At 47.5% G+C, this 20,298-nt stretch overlaps 1 protein-coding gene across 3 annotated transcripts in view; it reads left to right on the top strand.

Annotated features, from left to right (window-relative positions):
- Nucleotides 1-19,883, top strand: part of LOC144784230 (uncharacterized) — a 1,557,451-nt gene extending 1,537,568 nt beyond the window's left edge. For all 3 annotated transcript variants that reach the window (XM_078662879.1, XM_078662880.1, XM_078662881.1), the window contains one exon: nucleotides 19,021-19,883. In XM_078662879.1, the coding sequence (XP_078519005.1) occupies nucleotides 19,021-19,196 (176 nt within the window). In that variant the 3' untranslated portion in view covers nucleotides 19,197-19,883. The remainder of the gene's footprint in view (nucleotides 1-19,020) is intronic.
- The last annotated feature ends 415 nt before the right edge of the window (nucleotides 19,884-20,298 follow it).

The following is a 20,298-nucleotide window of genomic DNA, read 5'->3' as shown; positions in this document are numbered from 1 at the left end:
CACCCATATCCTAAACCATGTTGTTATGGGTCTCACCTTCACCAGGTCCGAAATATATGGGATCCCCAGCTCAGTGTGTGTTATTCCTGCTGGGGTAGCCTGGGGTATCATCAGAATCCTCCGTAAGAATTTATCTTCCTCAAGTTGTAGGAGCCTGACGTCCCTAAAGCCCCAAACCTCTGCGCCGTATAGAGCTTTAGCAGTACTTACACCTATGTATAAATTCATCACTTGCTCTGGTGACCACCGACCCAGTCTACGAGCAAAATTTAATATTGCCCCATTTGCACAAACCAACTTCCTGCATCTTTCCTCAATTAAAAGATCGAACTTTATGTCCTTGTCAAACAGAAGGCCCAAGTAGGAGAAGGAGCTTACAGTTTCTAATTTGTGGGACCCTATTTTGAATTCAAATTTCCTGCTGGGTTTCTTGCCTGTTACCATCACGTAGGATTTGCTCAGATTCACAGAGAGATCTAAATTGTCCATGAAATTCACAAACCTGTCTACTAGATGTTGTAAGCTCAGGGCTGTGCGGGCAAGCAGGACCGCGTCGTCCGCATACAGCAGAACCGGTATGTGACGCTTTCCTACTTTGGGACAATCCACACTTAAGGCAACCAGACTTTTCTCCAAATCGTTAATGTAAAGGGAGAACAGAAGTGGTGCAAGGATTCAACCCTGCCTCACTCCGCTGGTACACGGGAAGGGATCAGTACTCTTCCCCCCCCCGTGTTATAGCGGACCTTGGCAGTGGTGTTCCAATGCAACTCCTTAAGGATGTTGAGGAGTCCAGGGTCAATTCCCAGGTTGCTCATTAACTCCCAGAGTTTACTCCTATTTACATTATCAAAGGCTGCTGCCAAGTCCATAAGGCCCATATAGAGCGTTCCTTTACTAACCCTTGTATATTTTTCAGCTAGAAGGTAGTGATTTAAACATTGATCGCTTGTTGATTTGCCTGATCTGAACCCGTATTGGGTGTCTGCTATTATATTGTGCTCTTCAGTCCACAGCATCAGGCGATTCAAAATCGCTCTACCCAGCAATTTCACTGACACGTCTATCAGCGATATTGGTCTATAGCATTGAGGATTGTCCCTACTACCTTTTTTACAGATAGGGACAATCAATGCTGTAGACCAAGATCGCGGAAGACCAGATCTAATAGCAGCGTTTAATACCCTGGTCATGATAGGGGCCCAGATTTCTATATTGCTTAAATAGAGGTCGGGCGGAGTGCCATCAGGCCCTGGTGCTTTATTTCGAGTTAGCCCTCTAATTGCTTGGGTGATTTCTTGAAGCAAAAATTCTACATCCCCGGACCGAACTTCGTCCCAGCTCCCTTCAGGCACGATGTCACTTTCATGGTTATAAAGACTCTTAAAGTGTGCTACCCATTGTTCAGGAAGGATATTGTTACTAATCACCGGGGAATTTCTATCTTGGTAACAGGGTCTGTTAACAATCCTCCAAAATTCATTGAAGTCCCTGTGTTCCCCAGCCTCCCTCAGGTCCGCCCAAGCTTCAGCTTGAAGCGTAAGTTTCCTCTGCTTGACCTTTGCTTTATATAGACTTCTGCATGAGGCTACTTCCTGCTTGTCCCTAGGTTGCTTTTTTTTTTTTTTTGTAAAACATTTTATTGTTGCATTCAGATTGACATAATCACAAGAATGTACAGTCGTCGGTGCAGCCTCAACATTCAGCTGCCACCAACCCTTAATTCAACTTTTGTTGCAATGAAATAACTTTCAACTCTAAGGTCATTGAATGGATGTGTGGCCTACATCAAGCATTTTATCGAAAGCGTCAGTATATGTGGTATAACGGTCAAGGCATTTGCATCATAATTCACTCATTCACCAATTCAGCCTCTTGCTCACTATAGCCCCGTGCCCCTCCTGACATCGCTCTTTGCCCCCTGTCGTCCCACCCCTACTCTGAATCATCCTCCTCTCCCGAGCTGGCCATGTCCTCTTCTTCTGGTAGTGGGTCACACAGATCCCCCCCTATATGTGTTCCAGGGTGACCAGATTTTGTTCCATTTACGTGGGTTCATCCTTTGTTGATAGACCGCCCTCTCCACCATCATAAGCATGTCCATGTTTCTGCACCACTGTGCCAGGGTCGGTGTTTCGTGTGCCCCCCACTTCTGTGCTATGTCTCTCTTAGCCAGCATCATGCCTATGATCACCCATTTTCTCCCAGGTGGAGTCAAGTTGTTCGGGCCCCACACATTTAGCAAGCATACCCTCGGGTCTGGTGTGATCGGGGTTTGTAAAGCCTGTGAGATCGTGCGTGTCACTCGCCGCCAGTAATGCACCATGCTGGGGCAAGACCATAAGGTGTGGAACAATGTGCCTTCCTCCCCGCAGTGTCTGAGGCAGTACGGGTTATCTGCTCTTTGGATTTTATGTAGAGTCGTGCGAGTGTAATATACTCGGTGCAGTATTTTAAATTGAACCAGCCTATATCTCGCCGAGATGCCGGCTTCTTTAGGTAATGCCAGAGCTGCATTCCAGTTTGTCTCATCTAACTCCCCAACCTCGTTCTCCCACTTTTCTTTCAGGTTGTGCAATGGGTCGGGCAGGTTGTTGATCAGTTTACGGTAGGTGAGGGAGGTGGCACTGGCCTCCATGTAGTCCGTGAGTAGTCGGTCCTCCAACGGAGCCGACTACGGAACAACAGTGCCTGGCGCTATTGCCGCCAGCAACGCGTGTCGAATCTGCAGATATCGGTACAGTTCAGTAGGGCTCATATCATATTGTTCCCTCAGCGTTTCGAAGGAGACTACCCCATTGGTCGTCCACATGTCCCCCACCGTAGAAATCCCAATATTGTCCCACTGATCAAAACCTTTACTATGCCTCAGGGTACCCAGAGCTTTGGCATCCCATAAGGGTGTAAGTCGTGTAATCACTCCCTTCCATTTTAGTCGTGTTTGGGCTTTATGCCATATTACTACTGTGTGTTTGGTTGGGCCAGTCAGTTTCGCTGTCAGGCCCCTGTTATAGAGTGGGGCTAAAAGGGTGTTTGTGCCTAGTTGACGCCTGTCCGATAAGTAGGCTGGGTCATCCTGCGGACCATGCACCCACTGATTGATCACCTTAAGATGTGCTGCCCAGTAGTATAGTTCCAGATTGGGGAGAGCTATCCCTCCACTATACCAGTCTCTAATCAGTTTCGACTGGGCAATCCTAGCCGGTTTAGTGCCCCACAGTAGACCCGACAGTTGGGTCGACACTTGTCGGAAGAATGCCGGTGGGACCATCTCTGGCGTATTTTCCAGGACATATAAGAAGCGGGGCAACGCCAGCATCTTGAAAAGTGCCGCTCTGCCTAGTAACGTCAAAGGGAGGGTTTTCCAATGACGCACGTCCGATTTCAACCTGTCGAGTAGCGGTTTAAGGTTCAAGTCTTGGAATGTCGCGTGGTCCCGTGTAATTTGGATCCCTAGGTATCTGAAGGAGACGGTCTCTAGGATCAATGGGCAATCACTACTCAGGGTCGGCGGTGTGCCGTGTATCATATAAAGTACCGATTTCGACCAATTAATCCTATATCCCGAGTACGCCCCATGCCTCTCACACAAAGCAAGCAATACCGGAATACCCGTTGTCAGATCTGTTAGGTAAATTAGCATGTCGTCGGCATACAACGACACCCTATCTTCCCAGTCTTCTCCCCACTGTATGCCGCGCAATAACCGGGTGGACCGAATGATAGTGGCCAAAGGCTCCAGCACTAAGGCAAACAATAGCGGTGAGAGTGAGCATCCTTGTCTCGTGCCTCTCGCTAAAGGAATTTCCCTCGAGAGGTGGCCGTTCGCCGCCACTCTTGCAACCGGGCATGTGTATAAGAGCTTAACCCAAGCTATGAATTTCGGGCCAAAACCTAGATGTATCAGTACCGCAAATAGGTAGCGCCACTCCACCAAGTCAAACGCCATTTTGGCGTCGAGCGAAAGTATCGCCGCTGGCTCCGACAACAGCGGGGCCCGTGCCAGTACCCCATGCAATCGTCTGAGATTCATCGCCGTACTCCTGTGAGGCATGAACCCCGACTGATCAGGATGAATTAGTTGTCGCAAATGGGGCAATAGTCTGTTGGCCAGCAATTTCGCCAAAATTTTACTTTCAGCGTTAAGGAGGGAAATTGGGCGGTATGACCCGCATTCCTCCGGTGGTTTGCCGGGTTTTGGTATCGCTACTATGGTCGCCGCACGTTGGTCAGGCGGCAGCTGTCCCTGTTCCAGACAATCCTGAAACATGTGAAGTATGGGCGTAGCGAGTGTTTCCGACATGGTTTTGTACCATTCGATCGGTATCCCGTTGGGGCCCAACGCTTTCCCTGAGTGCAGTGCCGCAATCGCCATCTGTATCTCCTCGACAGACAGGTCTGATTCCAACTCGTCTCTGCTTTCTTGTGATAAGACGCGAGTGGGTACCCCCGCAAGGGACGCTCCCGCCATCTCCCGCGTAACCTCGAGTTCTGGGGAGTATACTTTTTGAAAATAGTCCGCCAGGAGTTCCACTATCAACGATGGACGGGTTTGTAGTACATCCGCAGGATCCCTTAATTGCCGTATGGCCCTTTGTCCCCCCCCGTTTTTTCTCTAACCAGGCCAGGAGCCTACCTGCTTTTTCCCCCACGTCGTATACCCTGTGTGCCGTCGTGGCTATGGAGTCCACTACCCTGTGACGGATATGGTCGGTGTGACGCTGTTGGCTCAACCGGAGTGTATGCAGCGTGTCTCTCGTTGGGTCAAGCTCATGGGCAGCATTTGCTCTAGCGAGTTTGTCTTCTAAGTCTGATAATTCCTGTTTCTGTGTGCGTTTGTGGTTTGTGATAGTGGAGATAGCCTGTCCTCGAAGCACCGTTTTGTAGGCCTCCCATAGGATAGTGGGAGAGGCCACCGACCCCTCGTTTTCTGCGAAGTAGGATCTTGTACCCCTCTTCAGTGTTTTGGCCACTAGAGGCACTTTAAGGTATCCCAGATAGATCGGGTAAATGCGTTTGCGGGTACGGTCATGAGTGGAAAGGATCAGTGTCACCGGGGAGTGGTCTGATATACCCCTGGGTTTAATTTGTACATCAGCTATCGTGAGACGTCCGTGCCCCAGTGTTAGGAAATAATCGATCCGTGATAAACTATCATGGACCGCCGAGTGGTATGTGTATTGCTGCTCGTCCGGGTGGAACTGCCTCCAGAGGTCCACCAGGCCCTGCGCTTCCAAAAAGTCGTGCAGCCGGGAGGGCCCAGGAGACTGGGTTCGCCTCGGGAATCTGTCGTGTACGTTATGTGCCACTGCATTGAGGTCCCCACCTAAGATGAGGTCCCCTTCCGGCAGTTCCAGAAGGAATTTCCCTAAATCCGGAAGAGCGACCGTGTGCAGCGCTGGCGGAATATACACAGAGACTACATTTAGTTGTCTCCCCTCCCATTGCCCGTGTGTCGCCGCAAAACGCCCCTGTGTGTCTGTCTTCGTGGATTGGACTATGAATCTGGAGGAATGGTGCATTAGAATTCCCGTTCCACGGGACCCCTTGGTGAATTCCGAGTGGGCGATCATTCGGTAACCCCTTCTGTCCAGGGCCTGTGTTGCTGTGCCTGTTAAGTGCGTCTCTTGTAACAGGACAAGGCCCGGATTCGACCGTCTTATATGCTGTAGTACTAAACCCCGTTTGACCTTGTCCCCCAGGCCCCTCACATTCCAAGTCATAAAGCTCAACGGTGGCACGCGGCTCATTATGGGGTCCCCCCCCCTGTGTCAGTGCTTGTGATGTGTGCCATAGTGTCCGTGTTTGTGAGGAATAATGTGACATATCGACTGAGATCTAATGAATTGCCCGCTACCTGTTATACTACGCTTGCGTGCCTTGTGATTCCATTCTTGACCAACGAAACCGTGTCTTAACTCCCAAACCATCCTACCCCCAACTACCCCCCTCCCTGCCCCCCTGCTAAACGGACCTGAAACTGCCCGCCCCTCCAACTTAGCAGAGTGCCTGATCCCAACCCAAAAACACAGTACTTGCTCGCTGGGGTGAAGGACTCTCCGGAGTCGGCGGCCCCCTCTCTAGGGCACGGGGGATCTCCGCCCAGTGTCCATGGCGGCACTACAGGTCAGCGGTACTGTTGGCCGGGAAGGCCATCACAGGACGTTATTGCTCTTCGTTATCTTCCGTTTCTGGAATGTCGTTCAGAGGTGAATGCGGTCCATGTTCTCCACCGGGTGATTGGGAGCCCGGACGGGATCCACCATTGCGATTCACGTTCGATCTTGCCGAGCGGCGAGGTTGGCCCACTGGTCTCCAGCCCTCCAGCCATTCAGTCGCCACTTCCAGGTTGTCAAAAAACCATGTTTTGTTGTCTGCCACTATTCGCAGCTTGGCCGGAAAGAGCATTGAGTAGGGAATCTCTCTTGCCCTGAGTTCTTTTTTAACTTCAAAGAATGTTCTCCTCCTCCGCGTGACCTCCGCCGTATAGTCCGGAAAGAATGCCAGTGTGGAGTTTTGAATTCTAATCGGTGGAGAGTTCCTTGCTGCTTGGAGGATCACGTCCCTGTCCCTGAAATTGAAGAGCCGCGCTATGATTGGCCGTGGGTTAGCGCCTGTTTTCGGGCGTCCCCCGGGGACTCGGTGCGCCCTTTTCACTGTAAAGAAGGCCGAGAGACCCTTGGGCTGGAGGCGTTGTTTGATTAGTTCTTCCACATATAAGTCCATTGCTCTCGTGTCTTCAGATTCTGGAACCCCTATTATTCGGACGTTGTTGCGTCTCGAGCGCCCTTCCTGGTCATCCAGTTTATCACGCAGTTCTTTGTTTTCTTTTGAAATCCTTTCCATATTCAATTGCAGTTCAGAAACATCTTCCACCAGTGATTTAGTCACAAGTTCCATTGTGTTCACTTTTTCCGTCATTTTATGGAAGTCTGCACGTATTAGCGTGATTTCCGTGGAGATTGATCCCACTGTTGCTTGCACCTGGGTGAGGGCCCGCATCACATCGTCCAAGGTCGCTTTTTTGCCGCCCGTCGCATCCGTGGTCTTGCCCGTCTGTGCCTTCGCGTCCGGTGGGGAGGCAGTATTCTGGCCATAGGCGTATTTGTCGAGACGGGATTGCGCAGTGCCGCCTTTCGCCCCCTTGCCGGCCATCTCAGTGGTCCCTTCCGTTACGCTTCACAGGGGTTTTCTTGTCGTGGAGAACGGCACCAAAGGCGTCAATTCCGTCGGGGAGCGGCTCCTGCCGACGCCGTCCAGCACGTGCCGCAGGTCGGCCGGACCCAACGTCCGCCGGATGACTGAGTTCGTCCCCTGCTTACTGCCCAGTCACTGGCAGGTACGATCTGCACCTCTTGTCTCTCCCGGCCGGTCGCCAATCCACCGTCTACTGAATGTTGTCTATGGTGTCGCTGTGCCCCGACAACCCTGTATATTGAGCTGTGCGGTGCCCGCTGTGACAAGGAGCAGTGTGAGGCGGTCCCCCTATGTCGTGTCTAGCACATCGGTGGCGGTCGTCGCCCGTGGGTGCAACCGTGTCTATGCCGGGCGCATATTGTTTCTAGCGAGGCGTATGCGTGGTATGCCTCCAATGTCGTATGCCGGGGCCTTGTCACAGAGTAGCAATGCTGAGGCGGGAGGTGCTATGTCCCGGTACGGGATTTCGTGCCCCCTCTCCACACCCCTGTAACTGATGGGGTGCGGGGCCTCGATAAGACGGGTCCGGGGTCGGGAGGGTGCGGGCAGTAGTCCTGGCCAGACGCCGGCTTCCCCTCTTCTGCAGCCGCGCCCCCGACCGATGTGTGGCCTGAGAGTTGCACCCTCTCTTACCGGGCAATCACCGGTCCATGCGACGACATCTGCCGCCCTCCGCCGGTGCAATCGGTTCTCGCGTCGGCTGTCACTGGATACCCTTTGTCTTTCGCCCTGGAGTTGGACGCACCTCACACCCAAAATGGCGGTTTCAGTCCTCAAGGTCACTGGCTCTTTCACCTCCGGATAGCGACCTGGTTTGTTCCCAAGCAATCCGCAGGGACGTCTGGTCCACCGATCTCCGGCCTCTTAAGTCCAGAGGCTATGTCGGATTGTCGAGTCCTCCGCCGTTTCAAGGTCGCCTTTGGACGGGCACTTCCGGTGCTGTCTCGCCCGGCCTGACGCACTTCCGGTCCGTTCACCTCGGCCGGCAACTCCCCGGCTTCAACTCCTCCCGGCGGCCTGAGCGGGCTGTGCTCCGAACCTTGCTTCCCGACGTCGGATTTCTATTCCGTTCGTCCCCGTCTGTGCCGCCCGGTCCTGGGCGTCGGTACCATCCCGCTGCAAATAGTAGTTTGGCGGATCAATATACGGATTTCACCGGAGGCCGCTTCAACTGCGGAGCTCGCCCACTATGCTGCCGCCATCTTCGGCTGTCAGCCACGCCCCCCTAGGTTGCTTTATGAGGCAAGATTTTAACGCTCTCAATGCCCTGGATCATTCGGAGTCAAACCAACGTGGCTGTGTTTCCGCTTTCTTTGGCCCATTTATTTTCAGGAGTTCACTCACCAGACTGGTTAGTGACTCAAACACAGAGACCAGCACCCCACCTTCTACTAAGTGGTCAAGACAGCCTTCTATCTGTTTTTTACCTTTTTGTACAAGGGTTCTGTAAAACTCCTCAGCGTTAATTTTGGCCCATCTGAGGCGCCTCCCCTGATCCGTTGGTCGCAGCTCAGTAGTTACTTGTTGGCTTCTAACAGGGCAGTGACTATATACTAATTCCATAGTCAACGGATTATGATCGCTGAATGGTTTCCACTCTATTCTCACCTCCTTAACCCTATCCTTTGCAAATGAGGATATCAACATAAAATCTATAATCGAATTGCATCCTCTTCCCTTAAACGTCGGTGTAAAGTTACCATCCCTCCCCGGGGCCACCAAATCTATTGTGTGCGATAAGGCATGATTGCCTAGCAACTTCATGATGGTTTTTCCCTCCGTGTTGTGCTCAAGATGAGGGCCACTCTCTATCAGGCATGATGACCAATCTGCTTTTACAGGGAGTAATTTTGGGCAGAGGTGACAATTTAAATCGCCCATAATCAGAACTACTGGTTCTCCACCTCTTTTCCGTTTTTTAGTCTCATAATAGAGTCTATCATCTAATTCATGGATAACTGATTGATTCCCTTCACCTGTTCCAGAGTTATAAATGTTGAATATTAGTAGCCTTAGCCCTTTGCCCTGGAATTCCGCCGCCTGCAAGGTATGCGATGACCATGAGGCTGCTAGCCATGAGCCTTCTAGCTCTAAATTTACATATAGAGCAAGCCCGCCCTTGGCTCTACCAGATCTGCCTTCCAGCGCTGGTGTGAAAAAACACTTATAGCCTTCTATTTGGTAGAGAGACGGATCTACCGCCCAGGTCTCCTGAAAGGCTAGGACATGAAAATCACGAATATTATTTTTCCATTCCACATTATCAAATTTCCCCGCCAGGCCAGCAATATTCCAGGACAGTATCTTTAGACTTTCTTTCAGAGCTTCCCCCCTGTCTCTGCCCTGTATATATATTTTTGGGTCCACCTCACTTCCCACGATCACTCCCTGAAACTTGTTAGCTATGGGTAATTGTTGTATATCTACCCTCTTTGCTAGGTCACTTTCTAAATCCCTCTGTGCACTAGGGTTATTTCCTACCATTACAGCCACCTTTTCCTGGGGTGTTTGGGGTAGTCAGTCTAGTTCATCGAGAGATTGTAGTGGGCTGAATCTATTAATCCATTGTGTATGGTTCTGCCCTCTCTGCTCTTCCATTCTTGGCCAATGTCTTGCTCCTGAGATCCCTGGTCTATCTTGGGCATGGTACAGAGGATTTACAAGACGTCTCCTTGGGTAAAAATATCCTAGTGGTAAGGGGCATATGGTGTAGGTATGATTTTTGTTATGTCCACATAGTATGTATTTCACTAGGTCAGTGTTACTAAAGTTTACCACTATACAGTCTCCTGTAATATCTTTCCTCCTACTACCTACCCACTTTGTTCTTCTTACAAGAAGTATCTCTCCTCGTTCTCCACTCCTCAGGGGCCTATGTATGTTGAGCCACCTAGATATTTTGTTTTTTAAATCCGCATATGACTCTCTCTCCCCATCCCTCAAAGCAGGAACCCCAGTAAAAACAGCAGCATAGGGGCATGCTTCAGGTGGTAAATTAATGCATGTTGGAACATAGTGTGAAGATATGTCCATCACCTCATATCTAGACTGGTCATTCTCCAAACAGACATAGGTTGTTTCATTTTCTGGTTGTACTTTCGGTACATTAGTTCTCTGTTGGGCCTTTTCTAGATTCTTATCTCCCCCTGTGTTGGTATTGCCCCTTTCTCTTTGTACTAGGGCCGTTGGTGTTTCGTGTACTTGAGCTATGGTGCAATGTTTATTACTCACACAGTTATTACTATTATTCCACCCTACTTGTTCCCCTGACCTGGTCCCAGCCAGAGGGCGGTTTGCTGTTAGATTGCAATCAGAAGAGCCCTTGCATTTTCCTAACTTCGTTAGCTCGTTTATTGCTTTATCTAGCTTGCTGATTATTGGTTTTAGTTGGTTCATAATAAAAGTTTCCATACATTTTTGGAAATCTTCCATTACTTCATCCAACCACCTCGGTGGGAGTACCTGACCTACTTCCCATTCTTCAATTTCTTCAATCACTATTTCCCCCCGATTTTTGGTCCCAGATATTGCCCCACTTTGTATGTTATTCTTCCGTTTACTCTTCCTACTACCCCCTTGTTTAGTTTTCCTAGTTGTTCTTTTTACTGCTTCTTTTATCACCTGTGCACAAGGGATACAATCGGCAGAATTTTCTACAGAACCGTTATCAGACATTTCTGAGACATTTAGAACAGTAGGTTGTGAGGGAGTGTTTGGGGTAGATAAACTTCTTTCAGTGCGTTCGATCTCCCTATTTACCTTTTGCAACATCAGATCAATTGCGGTTGGCTGTAAGGCCACAGTATGTGGCACACCTAAGGTGTTAGGGGGGCGAGATGCAAGAGTTTTACTTGTGGCAGAGCGTGTTTTAGTTTTGTTAGACATAGTCAATTCAATGAACAGAGGGATGTAAACTAGATCAACATTTAGCCACCTCTTATGTTCCTAACTTGTCAAATTAGTCAATGAATAACACCTCCCCTTTTATAGGTTCGTAAATGATAATGTCTCAACTCTTCCAGTTACACAATGTCTTGTAATCCACAGATACAGATTATTTTATGGGTTCGTGATTGCAGACCGTCACTGTTTCATTTCACTGATTAGGGGAATGTTCAAAGGTACCTCTGGTTCAGATGCAGAGGGGATGGCCCAGCTCAGCCTCTTCTGGCCGCTGATGGTCGCAGATGGTCCTGCCCTTGTCCCGGGCTTCTCCCGGTCGCTCCCGCGCGCGACTCGCGGTGGCGAGAGGTGCTCCTGCAGATAAGGCGCCTCCTGGCGCGTGAAGAGCGCCAGTCCTGTGAGCCCCGGGGCAGCTGGGAGTTGTGGTTTCCCAGCTGCGTGAGGCACCGGGTGACTGGCGGCGGTCGTAGGAGCCGTTTCCCTCACGGCAGGATGTCAAGGTGAGGAGCAGGGTACAGACGCCGTTTCCCTCACGGCTTGCTAGCGCTTTGAAAAGATGCGCTACGGCGCTCCTGCAGATAAGGCGCCTCCTGGCGCGTGAAGAGCGTCAGTCCTGTGAGCCCCGGGGCAGCTGGGAGTTGTGGTTTCCCAGCTGCGTGAGGCACCAGGTGACTGGCGGCGGTCGTAGGAGCCGTTTCCCTCACGGCAGGATGTCAAGGTGAGGAGCAGGGTACAGATGCCGTTTCCCTCACGGCTTGCTAGCGCTTTGAAAAGATGCCCCACGAACGCTACGGCGCTCCTGCAGATAAGGCGCCTCCTGGCGCGTGAAGAGCGTCAGTCCTGTGAGCCCCGGGGCAGCTGGGAGTTGTGGTTTCCCAGCTGCGTGAGGCACCGGGTGACTGGCGGCGGTCGTAGGAGCCGTTTCCCTCACGGCAGGATGTCAAGGTGAGGAGCAGGGTACAGATGCCGTTTCCCTCACGGCTTGCTAGCGCTTTGTCATCCAGAATTTATTCTTTGGACAGCATTGTATCGTCTGCCATTGACATAATGGAACAGGACTTACTCATGCTACAGCATCGTAAGCAGAATGAAAGCCATTCTTTTACAAAAAACTGTGCCACTGACCTTGTTTAAAGAGACGTATGATCTGCAAGTTGCAAGGACTTCTGTAGAGATAGATGCCCTTTTATCCGCAAACTACCCTATACATTTCGTAGAAATGTTAGGTCGTATCTTAAACATGTCTGATACCAGTGGTATTGTACATGTATTTAAGACAGTTTTTTCGGGACTGTTAGCACCTTTTGAAGCAGTCCTCGGAATATTTCCAAATTTAGTGCACTCTGTGTTTGGCGGACTGCCTCTCGTTTTGGGACTCGCAGCAGGAATACTATTTTTGCTCCTTCTGCTCCGATATGGCAAGCCAACTCACCAACGACGTCCAGATCACCTTGGAGAACACTCTTCTCGCGATGAGGTGTCGTGAGCGCATACTCCAAATTTTGGGCTTGGCTCATTTAAGAGATCTGAATACCACATGGTTTCTATCATTCAGACCAATCTGGCAAGATTGCATCGTACCTGTTCTACGATGCCTGCTATGTGGAGAAGAATGTGTGCTGGACATCTGTCTGACACTCCCATCAGCCATACCAACGGAAGTTGATACTTTGCTTGGACCAGTAACGGCTCATGCGCTGTGTTGTCCCCAATGGCTACCAATCCTGAGGACGGCATTCCTTGAGGTCTCACAGACGCAAACTGCTGACGTGAGATACGTGGAACAACAGGCACACAGGTACCATCTGCAACGAACATTGCTAATGCGGCTGCCGCTGATGGCGATGGTTCAAATCTGTGTAAGATTGATCTGCTTAACGAGGTAGTCCAACTTTCCCCTAAAGTTGTAGACACATTTTTTCAAGCTTAGAAGATTTGATGTTTTCACCAAACAAAGAGACTGACTTTTGAAATTAGCACACAGCGTTCTATGGAACTCTGAATTCGACCTTCACTTTTCAAAACAAAACTTCTAACTTTTGAACTCTATTTTTCTACGATATTGATTTGACTTTTTTCCAAAATTGATTTTTTTTTTGGGCACTAAGTAATCTGCTTAAAGTAGAACTATTCATAGAGAACAAGAATTCTTTGAATACTTCCAAGAGACAATACTTAACCTTGTCCACAACTGAAATAATCTATGTATTCTGCCATGGAATGGTCTCGACCTTTTTCTTCTGTATTAAGAGCTATTTCATAAATGTAAATTAATGATTCATTTGGATAGCATTTCAAATGTGATACTATATGCTTTGAATGAAGCTATTGCTTTTATAATGCGTACAGCTCAAATGCTCTTTTTCGTGTACAATTTTATTCACTAAGTTGGGACACGTGTTTTCCGTGTCACAGGAGTTGCACAGCCTCATTCACGTTTGTATCCAATTTAAACACGTACTCAATGCTAATCTTTGGTTCACTCAATTTTTTTATTCAATGTTCTGTTCATGTTATTCCGTCACGTCACAGAAAATAAGTTTCCACATTTTCACGCATATTAATTGCTCACGAATTGCCCATCCGGGCCTATCCACAGGCATGTCCATCTACAGATCTACTCTCACATAACGCTTATGTTCAACCCATCGGTAACACCATCTGTTGCACTCTCCCCTGCTCCCCAGTGTGTACCTGTAATCCTCTGCTGTTATTTTCAAACAGTGAAACCGCCTTCTGAAAACGCCATGTTTAAACCCCCCACTCTGCTAGACATCCGGTTTTCAAACCGAACGCTTATCTCCCACCTGTGCTCATTACCACCTCGTTACTCCCACGCTCCTTTTTTTTCGTGTACAACCATTTCAAATGTATTTTATGTACTTTGGGTGGAATTTTAACACATCATGCTTTAGATATGTTTTACATACTTAGAATTTATTAATGTCGAACATAATAAAGTGGAGTGGGTGTTGTGTAGCATTTTAGGACCCGAGTGAAATTTCCCGATTCATGCCCTTATATAGGTACAATTCACATTGCCCTAACATAGGCATAGAAATCATACCCATATTTAGACATAGCCCATGCAGTCCAAATACAGGCATAGCCACTTCCACCAGTTCCAAAAAGCCACAACAATTTCTTGGAAAATCAGCTTAAGCAGTCAGGGACAGTCCCTTGCTTGAATATTGATTTGTCCAAGAACTCATGGAGTTTTCAAAGAACTGCCAGTCCCTTGGGATTCTTTGATGACGTTATTATGCCCGACTTTACGTCAAACTAGGCACCTTCAAGGTATAAATATGCCTTCACTTGCTCTAGCAAACACACGGTGGTTTGGAGCAGTTCAACTATCTACTTGCCCGACGCAGCTCGCTACAGCAAGTGCCGAAGGAAGCCGACCCTCCACCTGATGCACTGAGAGAGACCTAGGGCTAGATGTAGGTAATTCTAATTTACCGATTCATAAATACCGAATTTTACCGATTCGGTATTTATGAATCAGTAAATTAGAAGGTGGGAGATGTAGGTAAATTTTCATTTTTTTTCGAATCGGTAACATTCGGTATTTACCGATTCGGTAAATACCGAATCGGTATTGCCCATTGATTCCTATGGGCCTTGAAGCCCGTAGGATTCAATGGGCAATACCGATTCGGTATTTACCGAATCGGTAAATACCGAATCCTGCAAGGGTGCAGGGGGTGTCACTTTGACACCCTCTAGCACCCCAAATACAGGCATGTGTGACATGTGGCACACATACATGCCCTAAGGGCATGTCTGTGTGTCACATGGCACAGGTGCGCATACACAGATGTGCATGCACACCTGAATTCGGTATTTTACCACCCAATAGGATTGGGTGGTAAAATACCAACTCTTAAGGGCCTGTGGCACTCTTAGGAGTGTCACCTACATGTGGATTTACCGAATCGGTAAAATTACCGATTCGGTATTTTACAGAATCGGTAAATTTACCAATTCAGTAAATTTACCAATTCTGTAAAATGATGGCCCCTACATTGCAAAACCCAAATACCGTCGGTATTGGAGAGAGAGAGATACCAGACCTCCTTCATTCTAAAACCAAGGAACGGAGCTGATTAGACCCTAAGAGAAATCTTGGATAGATTCTTGGCAAAGAATATTAAACCTATGCTACACCACACTTACTTCTTCCCTAGTACTAGACTTAGGTTGGGTACATTGGGGTAGGCGTATTTTAGAAACACCAGTGGAGTACGTTTTAGCCTTTGTTATTTATGTATGTACTTTTATATGGCTTAGAAACCATACAATGCTCTTACAGTATGATTTCATATTACTGTTTACGCTGTATGCATTATACTTTGCGACCTGCATTACGATTGTAGCAGTTCATTTCTTCTGTATGAGAAAGAAGACTGTTCAATAAATCCTTTTATTGAAAATGCCTGTCTCTCTATTTCTCTAAACCTCTGGTGAAACGAAGCATGCACGATTGACTTAGTGAAATATCTATCTATTGTTTCCGCGACTCTAGAGATACATTTCTTATTCTTGGGAAACAAAGTTGTCATGTTTATGCGGTTGTCAGAAACTACTCCCTTCTTGTTTATTCGAGAAAGTTTCTAGTGACCTCTGAGCTAGCTGGCACCCACAATTAAGTTTAATATATTCCATAGAGACCTAGTCGATCTCAGTCCTACGTCTAATCAATAGGATATATTATTCCAATGCGCAGATCCTATTGGGAATATAGGAACTATACTACGCTCCCTCTACTGTCTCTCTCTCTCCACACTCTCTCTCCACTCTCTTTCTCTCTACACTCTTACTCTCTCTCCACTTTCTCTCTCTTTCTCCACTTTCTCGCTTTCTCTCTGGGGGGCCATGGGTACATTACCTGCACGGTCCGTGGGCCGCCAAGGAAGGCCGGCTGAGCCACTGGCGGCCAGCGGGCCTTACTAGGAGTACCACGGTGCTATATGGTCATGGAACTCCTCAGTGAGTTGCAATAGCCTTATAATGTATGGCAGGGGCTACTTTATCTCATAAAGTACAGCCACCAGTTTGACTATGGCCTAATGTATGCCCCCCTCCAATTTGCTTCCAATGACACTACAGATAGTTCCACTAGTGATATTCTAGAGAATGCATACATTAAAAAAAGCATAGAGAAAATAGTGCAGATGTCTGTGATAGTCCACGCAGGCATGGGTAATTGCTGATCTGGGTGATACATTTAAAATACTTGTAATTGAATTACCTTTTCAATTTACCTGTTTGGATTGAAATATATTACGTCCCCACACAACCAGTGCTTAATTTGAGCCAGTGGTTTCCGGTGCTCAACACTGGATCTTAATTTGTTTCCAGTGCTCCACACCGGCACTTAATTGTTAACACCACACTTTGGACAGTCTGTCACATGGTGGCGCTGCTCATCTAATTTAGAGATGAGCAGAACAACGTTGTTTATAAATACAATATACATTAAAAACTACTAATATCTGCCGCCATAGTAATTCCTTTAGCTTTGGGGACCTCAAATAATCTGAACTGTAGCACTTGCTGCCGAGGGAGATGGCTATTAGTTGTTTTGGCAGCGATGACAGGAGCGATGGTTGCTGCAAGCTGCAGTGGCCACCTGGTCAGGGCTCTGGCACTTAATATTTTACAAATTAAGCACTGCACACAACAACTCCCCTTGGGTGCAGAGGACACCATGCCTGCATTTAACTATTTAAAAAAAGGCTATCCCTGTCCCCTTACAGTACACCGTAAACAAAACAGGATCCCTGTGCAAGGCACCACTGTGCTTGTCATTGAGAAAAAAAGGCTGGAGTTGCAGGAGAGCTTTTTGGGGGAGGGGGTCAACTTCCTTAGCGCTCACCTACCGCAATCACTCATATGCAATCACCCCTCCCCATCCTTCACCACTCATTCAACATTCCAGCTATATTTTGTCCCTTCATTGCCCGTAAGTAGAGTCCTGGTTATGTTTCTGGGGTTGCGCACATACTCTTCTGATGGTTGCCACCTAATTGGTTTCATATGGGCTTGAGCTGTATTTTAATGTCCCGGCTGGTACAACATTAAGAAAAATCAGATTGGTATTTTTTCCCCTTATTCATAGTTTAACAGACAACGTAAGAAGAAAACACTTTAAGTGTACTCTACAGCTGCCCTGGTGACCCCTGACTTTGACTGGCAAAGACAGAAAAGCCATATTCAAATAAATAACAATGATTTCCTATAAAGTTCTATTTCAGAACCATACTGGGGCCTTTGCAGAATGTTAAACTGTGAAGAGATGACTATTTGACTTCCAATTAAAGGTAGTAACCTTATCTCTGCCCCAATAAGTTCTGTGCAGCCTCGCCTCCTCTCAGACAAGCAGGGCTCTAAGGAAGAAGCTTTCTGTGAGGAGGATGGGAGGGTGAGGAGGTATATGCTCTTGTAAGGGGCCTGGCAGGCTCTGTGAAAGAGAAACAAAAGTTGTTATTTTGTTTCTCTTCACTTCTGAGTCAGCCCAGAGAGGCTTAAAGCAGGCTGCACACTGCATCTATTTTACAGGAGATGAGACACACACCCTGGACAAACAAGCTGAGGGGGCCCCTCTTCATATTTACAAAAGTGGGGGCCCCCACATTGCAGGGGCTGCGGGGGTGTTTGTTACGCCATACTCATTGTCTCCGTCCCCTGACTGGGCAGATATTGGACTTGAAAAACGATGGCAAATTCTTAGCATTAGTAAAAAGTCTACAATTTCTATCTTCCGTTCCTGACTGTGGTGATCTGTAACCATGGACACGGGCAATGCCCAGAAGCTTTATCATCATAAGGTGGTAGTAAGGGTGATACTCGTGGGTGAAGTCTGCAGGCCGGTGCACGAGAACTAGCTATGTTGTAACAGTTAAAAGAGATGTTGCTTTTGGCTGGGTTCAGTTTTCAGATGCTCGTTTAGTTAGTACCTTCGCCAACTCTGGTGATTACTATGACAACTGTAGGTAGTTCCTTCGACAGGTCTGTGTCCTTTAAGCCTCAGATAAATGTGGCAGTATACAGTGTTCTCTCTCTCTCTCTCTCCTCTCTTTATCATCGGTATGCTTTAGGTAAACCAGCCCATTGTTGAAGCTGCTGCTTCAGAAAGCTTTTCTTTCAGTGCTTGTCTTGTAACTCCTGCAGTGTGACATTGATACGGCTGTGCACGTCACCTCGTAAATTGCTTGGTAAGCTGCATATAGTTCCGAACAAGGCTGCCATCTTTAGGCGGAATAAACGTTCATGTGACAGAGATGAAGTTGGTAGCAACAGACTCAATGGATCACAGGTGGTACTGTTGGTGTGGAAATGGATAAACCTTCCACCTCCAGGTTACTTGTAGGGTATATTTTCCTTCTATGCTCAGGCTACAGCTCACCCTCTGCTTTCTATTTGGGACCTTCAACTAGTGTTTACTAAATATGCCAGCGCCTAAATGGGAGGTAAGAGTATTAAGTCAACTGGAATTTGTGGGATTGCGCTTCTCTATCAAAGTGTACGATAAAATTCCTTACTGCAAAAGGAACTGAAATGTTACCTCATTTGATCTGGTTTGATGATTGCCAGGCATGGTATGGATTGAGATTGTTTTAAGTTTGACGATTAATATTTTATGTTTTATTATTTTTTGTTTTGTATGCTTATTTTATTAAACTTATGTTTATCACATAAGATATGGTACATTTTAGCTGTTATTAAACGCATCTGCTGCACATTTTATTTAAATCATCCTTGAGGCCCTCATTTCCACCGGTAAAAGGTGGCCGGAGACCCTCGGACTTATTGTTGTGCTAATTTAGAGAGCGTGGTACGCAGGTGTGAACTGCAGTAGATAACTATGACTGTCCGTGTCAGCACTTGTATGATTCTTCTTCCTCTCTCGAACAGGCCTACAGTACTTCCGGAACATGAAGATCGGCCAGGTGAACTTGGATGGCACCGGAGTGACGGCTGCTGGAGTTGTCAATCTCTTTGCATGCTGTCCGAGCGTGCTCAGTATCCGTGCAAGTAACCTCCAGGTGATACTCAGTGACCAAGTGTCCGACGAAGAACTCCCGGGCTAGTGCTTCGAGGAGACAGGTCTGCCCTTGTGCTAGAAGCAGCCTCTTTGACGTCAGCCAGCCTCGTGCCTTGAACGCTGGTGCTGCTCCTTTATCTAGCACGTTCCGCTGTCAGTCAGGAGCACCAGTGCTTAGAGTGAGGCCAGGATTCTAGCGCTCCCCTTCTGACCCGTTGGGAGTAGAACATAGACCACCAGGAGACCACGAAGAGAATCCAAAGAGGAAAGCATGAGTGCGGACTCGTCTCCCTGTTGAGTCTGCTTTTCATCTCTTGCATCCTCTTTAGTAACATTTTCATGGTTTTACCTTGTTTAGCGGCTCTGCTACTTTTAAAATAAAGCATGGAAAATCTTGCTATAATTAAACTTAAAGACCCAAGTTTCTGAAAAGGCACACAGAAATAAAAAGATGGATTATATCAGCAAAGTATAATTATGGCTTCTCAGTCACCCTCGAGTGGGCGGATTCCTGGCCTTACAAGGACTCTTCGCATACCTGCTGCAGGGCTTACTTGGAAGATTCGCTTTAGTTACTAGAAAACAACTCTTACAATCATTCTCTTTCCCTGTCATTCTTTTTTATGCAATGAGTGAAAAGTTAATCTTGTAACAGACTCCCCTGCTGTGATCGCAGTGTCTGCACCGAATCGATGAATTTTGAAATAAAAGAGAGTATACAATTCATTATAAATCCACTTGGTCATCCCTTGAACTTTTGTACTTATTTAAAACAAAATGTTCTTGAAATAACTTTGAATGCACATGAGAACACCAGCCTACAATGCGTAAGTGTGAGCAAGCAGTGGTAGGATGCAGCCATGTGAATCCTAATGTATTGTGGATTTCAGGGGAGGTATCTCAAGTCACCTTAAAACCAAATCCCCTTTTCTAAGAAAAACAGTGTGTAATGTTGAAAGTCCATCCCTAGATGACAGGAGCATGCACAGCATGTTAATCTACAGCACTACAAGCAACAATCTGATAAGAAGGGTTTCTTTTGATGCAAATTACCAACTAGGTTATATCGGGATGAAAGTGGTTCACTACAGGAAGTTTAGTAGTTACCATCTAACGCACATACTGCTGGTGTCCAAACTCTGCAAGAG

The sequence above is a fragment of the Lissotriton helveticus genome, chromosome 10, assembly GCF_964261635.1.
Source record: "Lissotriton helveticus chromosome 10, aLisHel1.1, whole genome shotgun sequence".
Taxonomy (NCBI): Eukaryota; Metazoa; Chordata; class Amphibia; order Caudata; family Salamandridae; genus Lissotriton; species Lissotriton helveticus.
This window is presented reverse-complemented; position numbering and strand designations above follow the sequence as displayed.